General features: G+C 46.4%; 1 protein-coding gene and 1 pseudogene across 1 annotated transcript; both read right to left on the minus strand.

Moving 5' to 3' along the window:
• Window positions 1-4,908: 4,908 nt before the first annotated feature.
• Window positions 4,909-8,363, minus strand: LOC119322246 (tyrosine-sulfated glycopeptide receptor 1-like). The gene has a single exon (XM_037595739.1). It carries the CDS (start codon window positions 8,323-8,325, stop codon window positions 5,179-5,181), a length of 3,147 nt encoding a protein of 1,048 aa, XP_037451636.1. The 5' UTR covers window positions 8,326-8,363; the 3' UTR covers window positions 4,909-5,178.
• Window positions 8,364-9,265: 902 nt separating this feature from the next.
• Window positions 9,266-12,670, minus strand: LOC119322247 (annotated as a pseudogene).
• Between the last annotated feature and the right edge of the window lie 268 nt (window positions 12,671-12,938).

Raw genomic sequence — 12,938 nt, forward strand, 5'->3', positions numbered from 1 at the left:
TTATCCCGCCATCCTGTCCCGCCATTTGTCTCGTACATAGAATCCAGCTAGTGTGCTGCGACATGTAATCATGTACGTTCTGCCCACCTTGCTGATCCCTCTCCCACCCTGATCCGAACATAGACGTCTGATATCCGTAGGCTCCTGTAAGAGGGAACATAAGTACTGAAGAAATATGTAGTCCCAATCAGGCGTCTATGTCCGAATCAGGGTGGGAGAGTGATCAAGAAGGTGGGAAGTACATTAAACCCATTAAGCTACGCGTGAAGGACGGCCAACCAGCAATGCCACGTGGCGCAAGCTGGTTGGCCGTGGTGAGAAATCTTTTAATTTTTTTTAGATGAAGGTGTGGATTTTTTAAATGTATTAAACCCATTAAGCTAGGCCGAAATCACTGTTCTGATCTTCTGGGAGATCTTTGTCACAGACTGAACTCGACATGAAAATATTTCACAATCTGACCCTTTTAGAAACGCCATAGCCCGTGGCGTTTCTTCTCCATATAGAAACGCCGAGGTATCTCGCGCTTCAGCTCCACATCCAAACGCCAAGCTAACTAGCGTTTTAGCTCCATATGAAAACGCCAAGCATGTTGGCGTTGCTGGCTGCGCCCAAACGCCAAAGCTCATGGCGTTTCTACTAGTACGTACGTGGTGAGCGCCGGCGAGCACCTTGTCGGCGGCGTCGGTGGGGTGGAAGCCGTCCCAGAAAACGTAGCCGGTGGCGTTGGCGCACGTCCCCGGCGCCCCCTGGTGGCACAGCACCGACGTCTCGATCGTCCCCGTCCCGCAGCAGGCCCGCCGAGACTCGAAGAACCCTGCAGTGCAGTGCATCCATCGATCACTTCATCAGTAAGTTCATCAACCATTAACACATTACCCAGGCGTCGGACAGATCACGTACGTACCGGCGCTCATGGGGTCGGCGACGAGGTTGAGCAGTGGGTCGTAGATGTCCATGGCGCTTCTTGGCCGCGTCCGACGCCGCCTGCAGCTTGGTGTTGAAGGTGAGGGAATCGTTGTTGACCCGCTCCACGCAGCCGCCCCGCCACCGCCGCCGCCGCCGCCGAAGAGGGTGACGGACGCCGGGAGGCACCCCATGGGCGGCAGCGATCCGCCGCGCTCCCAGCCCGTACAGCCTCTGCATGCAAATGCAATGCAACCACCGCTCATGCATGGATATGGATATGCCAATCAGCCACCCAGTCGAGTCGTCACACATCATACTACTAGTACAGCAGTAGGCGGCGGCCAGCATGGCGTTCACGTACTGGTTGTGCACGTAGCTAGTCGCTCGTCCCGGCGCTCATCACGTACGTACAAGTAGAAACGCCGTGAGCTTTGGCGTTTGGGCGCAGCTAGCAACGCCAACATGCTTGACGTTTCCATATGAAGATAAAACGCTAGCTAGCTTGGCGTTTGGATGTGGAGCTGAAGCGCGAGATACCTCGGCGTTTCTATATGGAGAAGAAACGCCACGGGCTGTGGCGTTGCTAAAAGGATCAGATCGTGAAATACTTTCATGTCGAGTTCATTTTGTGACCAGGATTGCTGAAAAGGTCATAATAGTGATTTCGGCCACTAAGCTACGCGTGAAGGGCGACCAACCAGCTATGCCACGTGGCGGCCGGGGTGAGAAATCTTTTGAATTTTTTTTAGATGAAGGTGTGAATTTTTTAATGTATTTTTTTTAGATGGAGGTAAGGACCTCTGATATTTTTTAAATGGAGGGTTATGCAAAGTGGCACTCGCTGGTAGGCTGCGGTGGTAAATTTTTTTCTTTTTTACTTCTTTTTTAAGATAAATGTGAGGATTTTTTTTGAGATGTTTTTTGACGGAGGCGAGGACTCTATTTTTTTTAGTGAAAACATGCGCATAGCTTTCACAGGGTGGCGCCTCAACTGAGTACAGAATTACATGTCACAGCACACGCTGGATGGACATTTTTGCACTCCACCAGGCCCCACACAGGATACACAATATGACCAAGACGTGTCCAAGATTCCTACTCGTAATGTTAGGGCACTGGACGACGCCTAATACACTGCCTGATCACCCTGACAGATGTCGTCAGTGATGCTTCTCTCTATCACTAGAGACATGACTATCTACTTATGTATGAGACATATACCTATTATATGTCTCAGATAAATGGTGGGAGAGGGCGGCGGGATAAAACCATGCAGCTGTCGAGTTCGCCAAAGCTGAGAGCAACTAATTGGTCACGCCAAAACCGACTGAAGAAGAGTGGTCAATCGGCTTAGCCAAACCTGACTGCCACTAATGAGCTTCGGCGAGCCCAACAGGGTCCAATCGGCTTCACCTAAGCCGACGGTGTAGTATTTTTATTTTTTTAAACTGCATATTATTTCTCGAATTAATGGAAAATGTATTATTTTAAAAAATTAGCGTGAACTGCGATGACCATGGTCATGATTACCAATGAATGAGAAGGAAGGATTTTTTTAATGTCTCCAAACCATACTCTGTTGTCCCGAGTCAAAATGGGCCTAAGAAAGCTCACCCCGAATGATCGATTATTTTCTGAGCTCAGCCTGTTCTGGCCCAACCCCTACATGGCCGAGCCACAGACCACAAATCCAGCTTGGGTTTCTTGGAAATCTATGACTCAACCCAAATTCATGGGTGGGTTAGGGTTTCGGAATTTCGAGCTCTTCAATCTAGCTCTTTTGGCACGACAGTCCTGAAGACTTCTACAGTACCCAAATTCATTGTGTGCGAGAATTTTGAAGGTTGTCTATTATCCTCAAAGCACAATTTTGGAAGCTGAACTTGGGAATCGGCCATCTCAGGTATGGCGAGCTATAGTGGATGGAAGAGATGTCCTCAAGCAAGGGATCATCCGGAGAATCGGTGACGGATCAACAACGAGAATATGGGTGGATAACTGGATACCGAGGAACGCTATCATGAGGCCGCTAGCGTGTCTTTCGGCCAACCCATGAGCTGATTGATGCACACCATGCGGCATAGAATAGAGAAGCACTTGAGGCTAATTTTATTGCAGCGGATACCCTGGCTGTGTTGGCCATTCCGATCTGCACTAGACAAATGGATGATCATTGGGCATAGAACTTTGAGAGGAATGGAGTTTTTCGGTAAGATCTGCTTACCGAATGCTGGCTGGCACAAAGCGCAGAAGAGAGGAATGGTTAGAAGGAAGATCTGGGTCCTCAAATTTTGATGCGGATGCTAAATCAGTCACTATGGTCTGTTAAAGTCCCTGAAAAAATACGTCATTTTATGTGGAGATTGTCTAAGCTGTCGATCCCAACAACGGATGTAAGACATGCAAGGAAAATGTCGGATGGTGATAAATATCAGCTCTGTGAAATGGCAGATTCATGGCGACACTCACTTTTTGAATGTTCTGTTGCTAGGTGCGTTTGGGCACTGGTTGATGAAAACATACTTGATTTTATTCAAGCGACCATGGAGCCGAATGCTAATGTGTGGTTATTTACAGCCATAGATCAATTACCACATGATAGCTTGATAATGATGGCAGTTACTATGTGGGCGATTTGGTGGGCTCGTCATAAGGCTATTCATGAGGGAGACTTACAGAGCCCCCACGCGACTCATTCGTTTGTAAGGAGTTTTATTGCTGAAATTGCAACTGTCCAGGCCGGGTCGACTACAATGAGTGAATCACATGCAACAGGAAGACAGTGTGTCAGGCAAGGCTGGTCAGCGCCCGACCATGGAGTTGTCAAGATTCAGGTAGATGGGGGAGTTGCCAGAAACGGGAGAAGAGGTGCAGCTGCCACCATAGGAAGGAACCACGACAGCCAGTTCCTTGGTTCCTCAGCAATGGTTTTTGACGAGATTAACGATCCACCGATGCTAGAAGCGCTGGCCTGCCGTGAGGCTCTAGCCCTACCTCAGGATCTTCACCTAGATCAGATTATTGTTGCTTGTGATTGCAAAACTGTTGTGGAGGAAATTAAGAACGGGACGGAAGGGAGATATAGCATGGTTATTAAGGAGATTCAACGCCAGGCAAGACAATTCACACGATGCGACTTCATCTTTGAAGGACGGAAGGGGAATGTTGATGCTCATAATCTAGTTAAATTTTGTACTTCTTTAGATCAAGGGCGTCATTTGTGGCTGGAAGTACCCCATGATCCCTTTGTTATTCCTGTAAACCGAAACACTAATCAATAAAGTTTGGTTTACCACTAAAAAAAAAACCCACAAATCCACGGCCTTGTGCTTCCTCTAACTCCCGCCTCCCGGCGTGCCGCGCCTCCAGCAATCTTGTCTCCTTTGTCTCGAAAAAAAAAAAGCAATCTTGTCTCCTCCGCCCCTACCGCCACCGTACGCGCGCCGCCTCGTCGCGTCGCACGCTCTCTTCCACCCAAGGGCGCGGCTGGGACTATCCCTCCGGCGCAATGACGTCCTTTGGGAGTCGTCGTGGGAAACGTTATGCTGCCGTGTCGGCAGCAGCGCGACGGGCTAAGGCTGTTCGGCGAAATGCCGACCCGGTTGATGTTTCTTGGCCAGCGGCTGCGCCCATGGCCCCTTAATCCGGTCGGGCAGGACAGCTTGTTGATCAAGCTGAGGGCACGTTTTTTCCGTGTACGTGTATGTGCTGTGGAGGGCGAATCTGCGTGCTGCAAAACAAGGTCTGTGGTCTCTTGAATACGCGACATGGTTGGTGCTTCTGATCGCCATTCCTCTCTGCTCTGATAGTCGCTCTGTATCTGTATAACATCCTAGTTGTATTTGTTAGATTCCAAGCTTGCTTGGACCAAAACATCGGTATATCTACCAATCCAACTCTGGTGGTTTCCTGCTATTCCCTTAATCTGAAGCAAACAGCTGACAACACGTAGTATCTGCACTTGATGTTGATGGAAACCATTTTTACTCCCACTGAACGAACAAGGCAATCGTCTTACTTGTTTATTCCTTTTCCCACTCCTGTGAAGCTTGAACATACATAACACTTCAAGAAACACCATAAAGGAAGATGAACTAGGAAAAAGGCTTTCCCCAAAAAGTACATTAATTCAAAATGGCAATCTGTTGGGTGCTCTACAAAAATAAACTGTAAGGCTAGTCAATACTCAGAATTACTACTTATAGTGAAGCTGGGAAAACTACATCTACCCTGTGCACCAAAAGTACAATATTATCTGTCATGTGAAATTCATCCAACGTGGCTGACAGCTTCTATACTGGCCAGGCAGGAGACTACTTCTGTGATATCTGGCCTCCTGACTTGATTGTTATCGACACACTTGCAAGCAGTTTCAAGCACCTTCAGCATTTGCTCTTCATACCCTGCTCCTTGAAGTGTTGGATCAAATACCTCAGTCTGCTTACCCTCAGACCTCATCTGTAGAACCCATGGGACAAGTTCTTTTGATGTAGACAGAACAGGAATAGGTCGCCTTCCTGTGAGCAGCTCAAGGAGGACTACCCCAAAACTGTATATATCACCTCTCAATGTAGCAACCCATGCTTGCCCATACTCGGGGGGAATGTAACCCATAGTACCAACCAACTCAGTAGTAACATGAGTTTTATTGGGAAGGATCAATCTGGCTAGCCCAAAATCTGCAACATAAGCTTTGAATTCTTTGTCCAGCAGGATGTTACTGGATTTGATGTCACGGTGGACAATTTGAGGTTTGCAGACATCATGGATATATGAAAGGCCCAGGCTTGCTCCTTGCGCGATCTTGAGCCGAGTTGGCCAGTGAAGAAATGAGCTAGCGTCATCATCCCTGTTATGAAGCCAATCATCCAGGCTGCCATTCTCCATGTAGGAGTATATGAGGAGCCTTGAGTTTCCATGGACGCAGTAACCCCACAGAGGTACAAGATTTTCATGTTGTGCCATGGAGAGTGCATCAACCTCTGCATTGAACTCCCTTTCCATCAGCCACCTTTCACCGCTGAGCTTTTTGATTGCCAGCTTGGTGCCATCAGGTAGCTCTGCCTTGTAGACTAATCCATAACCTCCACATCCAATGATGTTCTCCTTGTCAAAGTTGTTTGTAGCTTTCAGAATATCAGTGAATTTGAGCTTGTTTTCTTCTTCCTTGCCTTGTGGCATCCACATAACCACCAACGTTTGCTCTGAACTTGAGTGGATTGAAGTTGCTTCAACATCTCTGTTACTCCCCCTTCCATTTTTTATTGTCAAGCTCTTCATCCTGATTAACACAAGGAGACGTCCCAGCAACAGAAGAACAGCGATGCCCCCAAAGAACACACCAAATGTAATTGGGAGAGTGTCCTTCTTATCCCGATGTTTTTTGGAGATAAGAGGTGTTGGAGCTGAACCACATTTGTGAGTTAGCAGAGAGCCACACAGCTTTGGATTCCCAATATAACTAGAATTCTGAAATGTATTAAACTGGCCTCCAGATGGAATAGGCCCTTCTAGGTCATTGTTAGAAATGTTGAATGCTGAAAGGAAGTGCAGGCTGTTTAATGCAGCTGGGATTGCACCTGTGAGATCATTGTTGGACAAGTCGAGCACCTGCAGGTTTGTGAGATTGCATACTGTTTGTGGGATCCATCCTGTCAAGGCGTTGAAACTGAAATTGAGAGAAAAGAGGGCTTTCAAGTGACCGATCTCCAAGGGGATCTCACCAGTGAATGTATTATTGCTTAGATCTAGCACTTTAGGGAAAGCAATGGGTATGCGGTATTGAAGTGATGGATCTGTATAAACAGGCAACTCAAAGACACTTGGGTCTAGCTGGGTTTCAGTCCCTGACATTAGCATTGGCATATTCATCAGTGCTGCTGGAATTCTCCCTGTGAGTCTGTTGTTTGATATATCTAGGTAAAAGAGTTTGCTTAGGGTTTCAATCCAAGCTGGTATTGATCCATTGAGTTTGTTTTGATGTAAGTCTAACAGCTCTAAATTTGCAAGGCTCGATATCCAAACAGGTATGTTTCCAGTCAAGTAACATCCCGAGATGCCCAAAACCCGAAGATTCACAAAACCATCAATTTTGTCATCCTCTGGCATGATCTCTTCCCTGAAGTTGACAGCCATAAGCAGGGTGGTAAGGTTCCGGCAGTTCTTAAGGATGTGAAGTGTATTTGTGATGTTATTGAAATGATTGTTTGTAATTGAGATGAAGGTGAGGTACTTCAGCTTGCCCATTCGTGGTGACAGCTGCCCACTGAAGTTGTTCTCAGCTAACCGTAGTGCAGTCAGATTGATGCAAGAGTATATGCTTTCTGGAACTGTGCCGGTGAAGTTGTTGAAGTAAACATCTAATGTCTTTAGATTTGGCAGGTTGGAGAAATTGACCTTGCCGAGCTGTCCACTGAAATTGTTTTTCTTGAGATCAATTGCTACGAGATTCGTGCAGTTGCTTAGAGCTGATGGCAGCTCCCCTGACAAATTGTTGTTGTCCAAATGGAACTCCTCCAGTTTCTTGAGCTGGCCTATGGAATCTGGAATCTTGCCACTGAAGTTGTTCCCTCCAAGATCAAGTGCTACTAGATTTCTGAGCTTGGTTATGTGCACACCATCAAGAACTCCATTTAAATGATTATTACGAAAAGACAGGTATTCCAACAAAGTTGCATTGAAGAGTTCATCTGGGATTTCTCCACTGATGTTGTTGTACCCGGCCCTGAGCTCTCTCAGCTTGGAGCAATGACCAATTTGTTGGGGGATTTTGCCACTCAATTTGTTTAAACACAGGTCAAGCACAGCGAAGGACGGTGAGCTGATACAAAAATAAGTTGGTATGTGCCCTGTAAAGCTGTTGTTACTGGCATTGAGTGCTCTCAGATTCTCCATTGCTTCCCATGTGGTGGATGGAAACTCTCCAGCAAATAAGTTGCTCGAGATGTTGAGTACCTGGAGAGGCCGGGCAGGGGTTGGAGATGCCAGCTTGTGGAGTGTTCCCTTGAGCTGGTTAAAGCTGACATCAAGTATGGTGATGCTGCTGGACGACACCAATTCCAACGGCAGACCACCGGACAGCGAGTTGTGAGAGAGGTTGAGGTACTGCAGCACGGGGAGGTTTCCAAGGGACCCTGAGATGTGCCCCTCAAGGCCTTTTGAAGCCAGCATGATATTGGTGATCATGCTATCTTGCCTGCAGGTGATCCCTCTCCACTTGCAGCAATCGGTGCCATCCTGCCATAAGGTAGCGAGGCCGCCGTCACGCGAGAGCCCAGCAAGGAACCGGCGAAGGGAGGTCTTCTCATGCTCCGTGCAGGAACTGGTCAGAGAGATCAGCAGCACGAGAGCAAGGGCAAAGCAAGGTATGTGCAATTTCTTGCTCTGTGTCTTGTTTGCAAACTGGAGTGTCTGCATGGTTTTCTGGTGAAACTAGGATGAAAACCAGAGCTTATGTTGTGCCCTGGCTGGATAAGACATCAATGGTGCTCTAATCATGAAATACCATGTGGGGGAAAGAAAGCTCTTTCTCCCATTATGTTTTGGTCCTTACAGTCATAGTCAGCACAAAGAAAAAATGGCTGGTTCACACTATGACGTTTCACTCACTGCTGCCTGCTATAATCCACTGACAAATCAATCTCCCAATCTTACTGAAGACTGACCACACAAACTATCGCTTTTGTAGGCATCCACTCGTTCTTTACTCAATCTGTATGTAATTATTACAGCATGCCATAGTTTACTTGACCTGACATCACTTGTCTTACCGGCTTCGCTTCACCAAACAAATCTCACCTTTCCTCATTAATACTAACCAAAAAATATCAGTTCTTGATGCATCCTTTTGTGAACAGGAAAAAGTGCGCGTTCGAGAAAGAAACAGTTGGTGAAGATTTTGCAAAGATTCTACTGGCGAGATAGTATGCCAGGAAGATTCTACTGGCTGTGGAGGAGCTCGGGAAAGCTCGTAAATCATGCTGTGTGTGCATTTTTGGTGTGTATATATGTGGGATGGTGATTATGTTCTGCGGGCTGTAATACAAGGTCCACGGTTTCTTCTCCGCGCGAATACTTTAACAGGTTGGTGCTTCTGTACATTTTCATGTTAATATGTTATGCACGGTGATTTTCTGACATTGCAAAAATCATAGTTGTATTGTGTTGTCGTATCCATTCAATTCATGCGTGGACCAAACATCTGCAGACTGTAGTATCGACCAATCCAACTCAAACTCTGGTGATTTGTAAATCAGTTAATCCGAAGCAAACAGCTGATAGAGCATAGTATAGTATCTGCACTTGAATGCAAAACACTTTTACTGTTTCACTGTGAAAACAAGGCAATCATTTTACTTGTTTATTCTTTATTTACACTCTGGGAAGCTTGAGCATGAATAATGCTTCAAGAAACATCCGAAAGGAAGATGAACTACAAAAAAAAAGCTTTTCTAGAAAAGTAAATTAAGCTCAAAATGACAACCTGTTGGGCGCTGTAAAACCCAACTGTAAGGTTAATAAGAAGTATTGGCTAGCTTTTATGTCCGCAGGTCAGTGTCTATACTGCCCAAGCAGGAGACCACTTCCATGATTGTTGGCCTCCTAAACTGATTATGGTCGACACACTTGCAAGCGGCATCAAAAACTTTCAGTATTTGCTCTTCATACCCTGTTTCTCGAAGTGTTGGATCCAGGACCTCAATCTGCTTGCCCTCGGACCTCATCTGTAGAACCCATGGGACGAGTTCTTTTGTTGTAGACGAAACTGGAACAGGTCGCCTTCCTGTGAGCAGCTCAAGCAGAACTACCCCAAAACTGTATATATCACCTCTCAACGTAGCAACCCATGCTTGCCCATACTCGGGTGGAATGTAACCCATAGTGCTGACCAACTCAGTTGTAACATGAGTTTTGTTGGGAAGGATCAATCTGGCTAGCCCAAAATCTGCAACGTAAGCTTTAAATTCTTTGTCCAATAGGATGTTACTGGATTTGATGTCACGGTGTACAATTTGAGGCTTGCAGATATCATGGATATAGGAGAGGCCTAGGCTGGCTCCTCGTGCGATCTTGAGCCGAGTCGGCCAATCAAGAAATGAGCTAGTGCCATCATCTCTGTTATGAAGCCAATCATCCAGGCTGCCATTCTCCATGTAGGAATACATGAGGAGCCTTGAGTTTCCCTGGACGCAGTAACCCCAGAGTGGTACAAGATTTTCATGCTGTGCCATGGAGAGAGCATCAACCTCTGCACTGAATTCCCTTTCCATCAGACACATTTCACCGTTGAGCTTTTTAATTGCCAATTTGGAGCCATCATGTAGCTCTGCCTTGTAGACTAACCCATAGCCTCCACACCCAATGATGTTCTCCTTGTCAAAGTTGTTCGTAGCTTTCAAAATGTCAGAGAATTTGAGCTTGTTTCCTTCTCCCTTGCCTTGTGGCATGTGCATCACTACTAGTGTTTCCTCTGAACTAGAGTAGAATGAAGTCGCTTCAACATCTCCACTATTCTTGCTTCCATTTTTCTCTGTAAAACCCTTCATCTTGACTGAGAGAAGGAGTCGCACCAGCAACAACAGAATAGTAATACCTCCAAAGAACACACCAAATCCAATTGCGAAAGCAAATTTCTTATCTCGTTGTTTTCTGGAGGACGGGTGTATTGAAGAATCACATTTGTGAGTGAGAATAGAGCCACACAGCTTTGGATTCCCATCGAAACTAGAATTCTGAAATGTATTGAACTGGCCTCCAGATGGAATAGGCCCTTCTAGGTCATTGTTCGAAATGCTGAATGCTGAAAGGAAGTGTAGGCTATTCAATGCAGCTGGGATAGCACCTGTTAGACTGTTGCTGGACAAGTCTAGCACCTGCAAGTTTGTGAGGTTGCAAATCGACAGTGGGATCTGTCCGGATAACTTGTTGAAACTTAAATCAAGTACAACAAGCACTTTCAACTGACCAATCTGTGGGGGAATCACACCAGTGAACTGATTGTTGCTTAGATTCAACACCGTTGGAAAAGATGTAACAACACGGTATTGAAGTGATGGACCACTGTAAACAGGCAACTCAAAGACCCTTGGGTCCCATTGAGTTGCATTTTCAATTGATTTTAGCATTGGCATCTCCATCAAGGTTAATGGGATTTCTCCTGTAAGATTGTTGTTTGACACATCCATAAAGAAGAGATGGCTTAGGGAGTTGATCCAGCCTGGTATCGGTCCAGTGAGTCGATTGCTATTTAAAAGTAAGATCTCCAAATTTGTGAGCCTTGATATCCATAGAGGTATTTTTCCTGACAACTGGCAATATCCGATGTCCAAAATCTGGAGCTTCTCAAAGCCATAAATTCTGTCATTCTCTGGCATGAGCTCTTGCTTGAAGTTTCCGCCGATAAGCAGTGTGGTAAGGTTCCTGCAGCTCTTAAGGATGTGAAGTGCATTTGTGATGTTTCTGAAGGAGTTTGTAGCAAGTGATAAGAAGGTGAGGTGCTTCAGATCAGTTATTCTTGGTGAAAGCTGCCCACCTAATTTGTTACTAGATACCCGCAGTGCTGTCAGATTGCTGCAAGAGTATATGCTTTCTGGAACTGTGCCGTTAAAGAGGTTTAAGTAAACATCCAATGTCTGTAGATTGGGCAGGTTGGAGAAATTGACCTTGGCAAGCTGTCCACTGAAATTGTTGTTCTTGAGGTCAATTGCTATGAGATTCGTGCAGTTGCTTAGAGCTGATGGCAGCTCTCCTGACAATTTGTTGTTGTCCAAATGGAACACCTCCAATTTCTTGAGCTGGCCTATAGAATCTGGAATCTTTCCACTGAATCTGTTCCCTCCAAGATCAAGAGTTACAAGATTTCTGAGGTTGGATATGCGTGTACTATCAAGAGCTCCATGTAAACCATTGTTAGGAAAAGAAAGGTACTCCAGTGTGGCAGTATTGAAGAGTTCATCTGGAAGTGTTCCATTGAGATTGTTGTACCCCGCCCTGAGCTCTCTCAACTTGGAGCAATCACCGATCCGTTTTGGGATGTTGCCAGTGAATTTATTCAAACACAGATCAAGCACAGCGAATGATGGAGAGCTGTTACAGAATTAGCTGGTATCTGCCCTGTAAAGCTGTTGTTACTGGCGTTGAGTGCTCTCAGATTCTTCATTGCTTCCCATGTGGTGGATGGAAACTGTCCTGCAAATAAGTTGCTCGAGATGTTCAGTACCTGGAGAGGCCGGGCAGGGGTTGGAGATGCCAACTCGTGGATTGTTCCATTGAGCTGGTTAAAGCTAACATCAAGTATAGTGATGCTGCTGGACGACACCAATTCCAGCGGCAGGCCACCGGACAGCGAGTTGTGAGGTGCAAGAGGCTGGTGAGGTTGCCAAGGAACGGCGAGACGGACCCCTCGAGGCCTCGAGAAGCCAGCGAAACATCAGTGACCGTCCTATTAGGACTGCTGCAGATGATCCCTTCCCAAGTGCAGCAGTCCTTGTTGCTCCGCCAAGTCACGGCGAGGCCGCCGTCCCACGAGAGCCCGGCATGGAACTGGAGAAGGGAGGCCTCCTCATGCTCGGTGCAGGAACTGGCTGGAGAGGCCAAGGAGATCAGCAGCACAAGAGCAAGGCCAAAGCAAGGTATGTGCAATTTCTTGCTCTGTCTCTTGTTTGAGAACTGAAGTATCTGCATGGTTTCCTGGTGAAACTAGGACGGAAACCAGAGCTTATGTTGTGCCCTGCCTGGATAAGACATCAATGGTACGGTAATCATGAAGTACCATGAGGGGGGAAGAAAGGTCATGCTCCCATTATGCTTTGGTCCTCGCAGTCGTAGTCAGCACAAAGAAAACAATGGGTGGTTCACACTGTGTGACGTTTCACTCACGGCTGCCTGCTATAATCCACTCACAAGTCAATTTCCAAATCTTACTGAATACCGACCGCACAGAATATTCCTCTTGCAGGCGTCCACTCGTTCTTGGCCCAGTCTGTCTAGAATTGTTACTTCAAGCAATAATTTTGTTGACCTGACATCAC

This window comes from Triticum dicoccoides, chromosome 6B, assembly GCF_002162155.2.
Source record: "Triticum dicoccoides isolate Atlit2015 ecotype Zavitan chromosome 6B, WEW_v2.0, whole genome shotgun sequence".
Classification (NCBI taxonomy): domain Eukaryota; kingdom Viridiplantae; phylum Streptophyta; class Magnoliopsida; order Poales; family Poaceae; genus Triticum; species Triticum dicoccoides.

Coding starts and splice junctions, on each gene's coding strand:
- LOC119322246 (XM_037595739.1), bottom strand. CDS start 8,325: ATGCAGACACTCCAGTTTGCAAACAAGACACAGAGCAAGAAATTGCAC.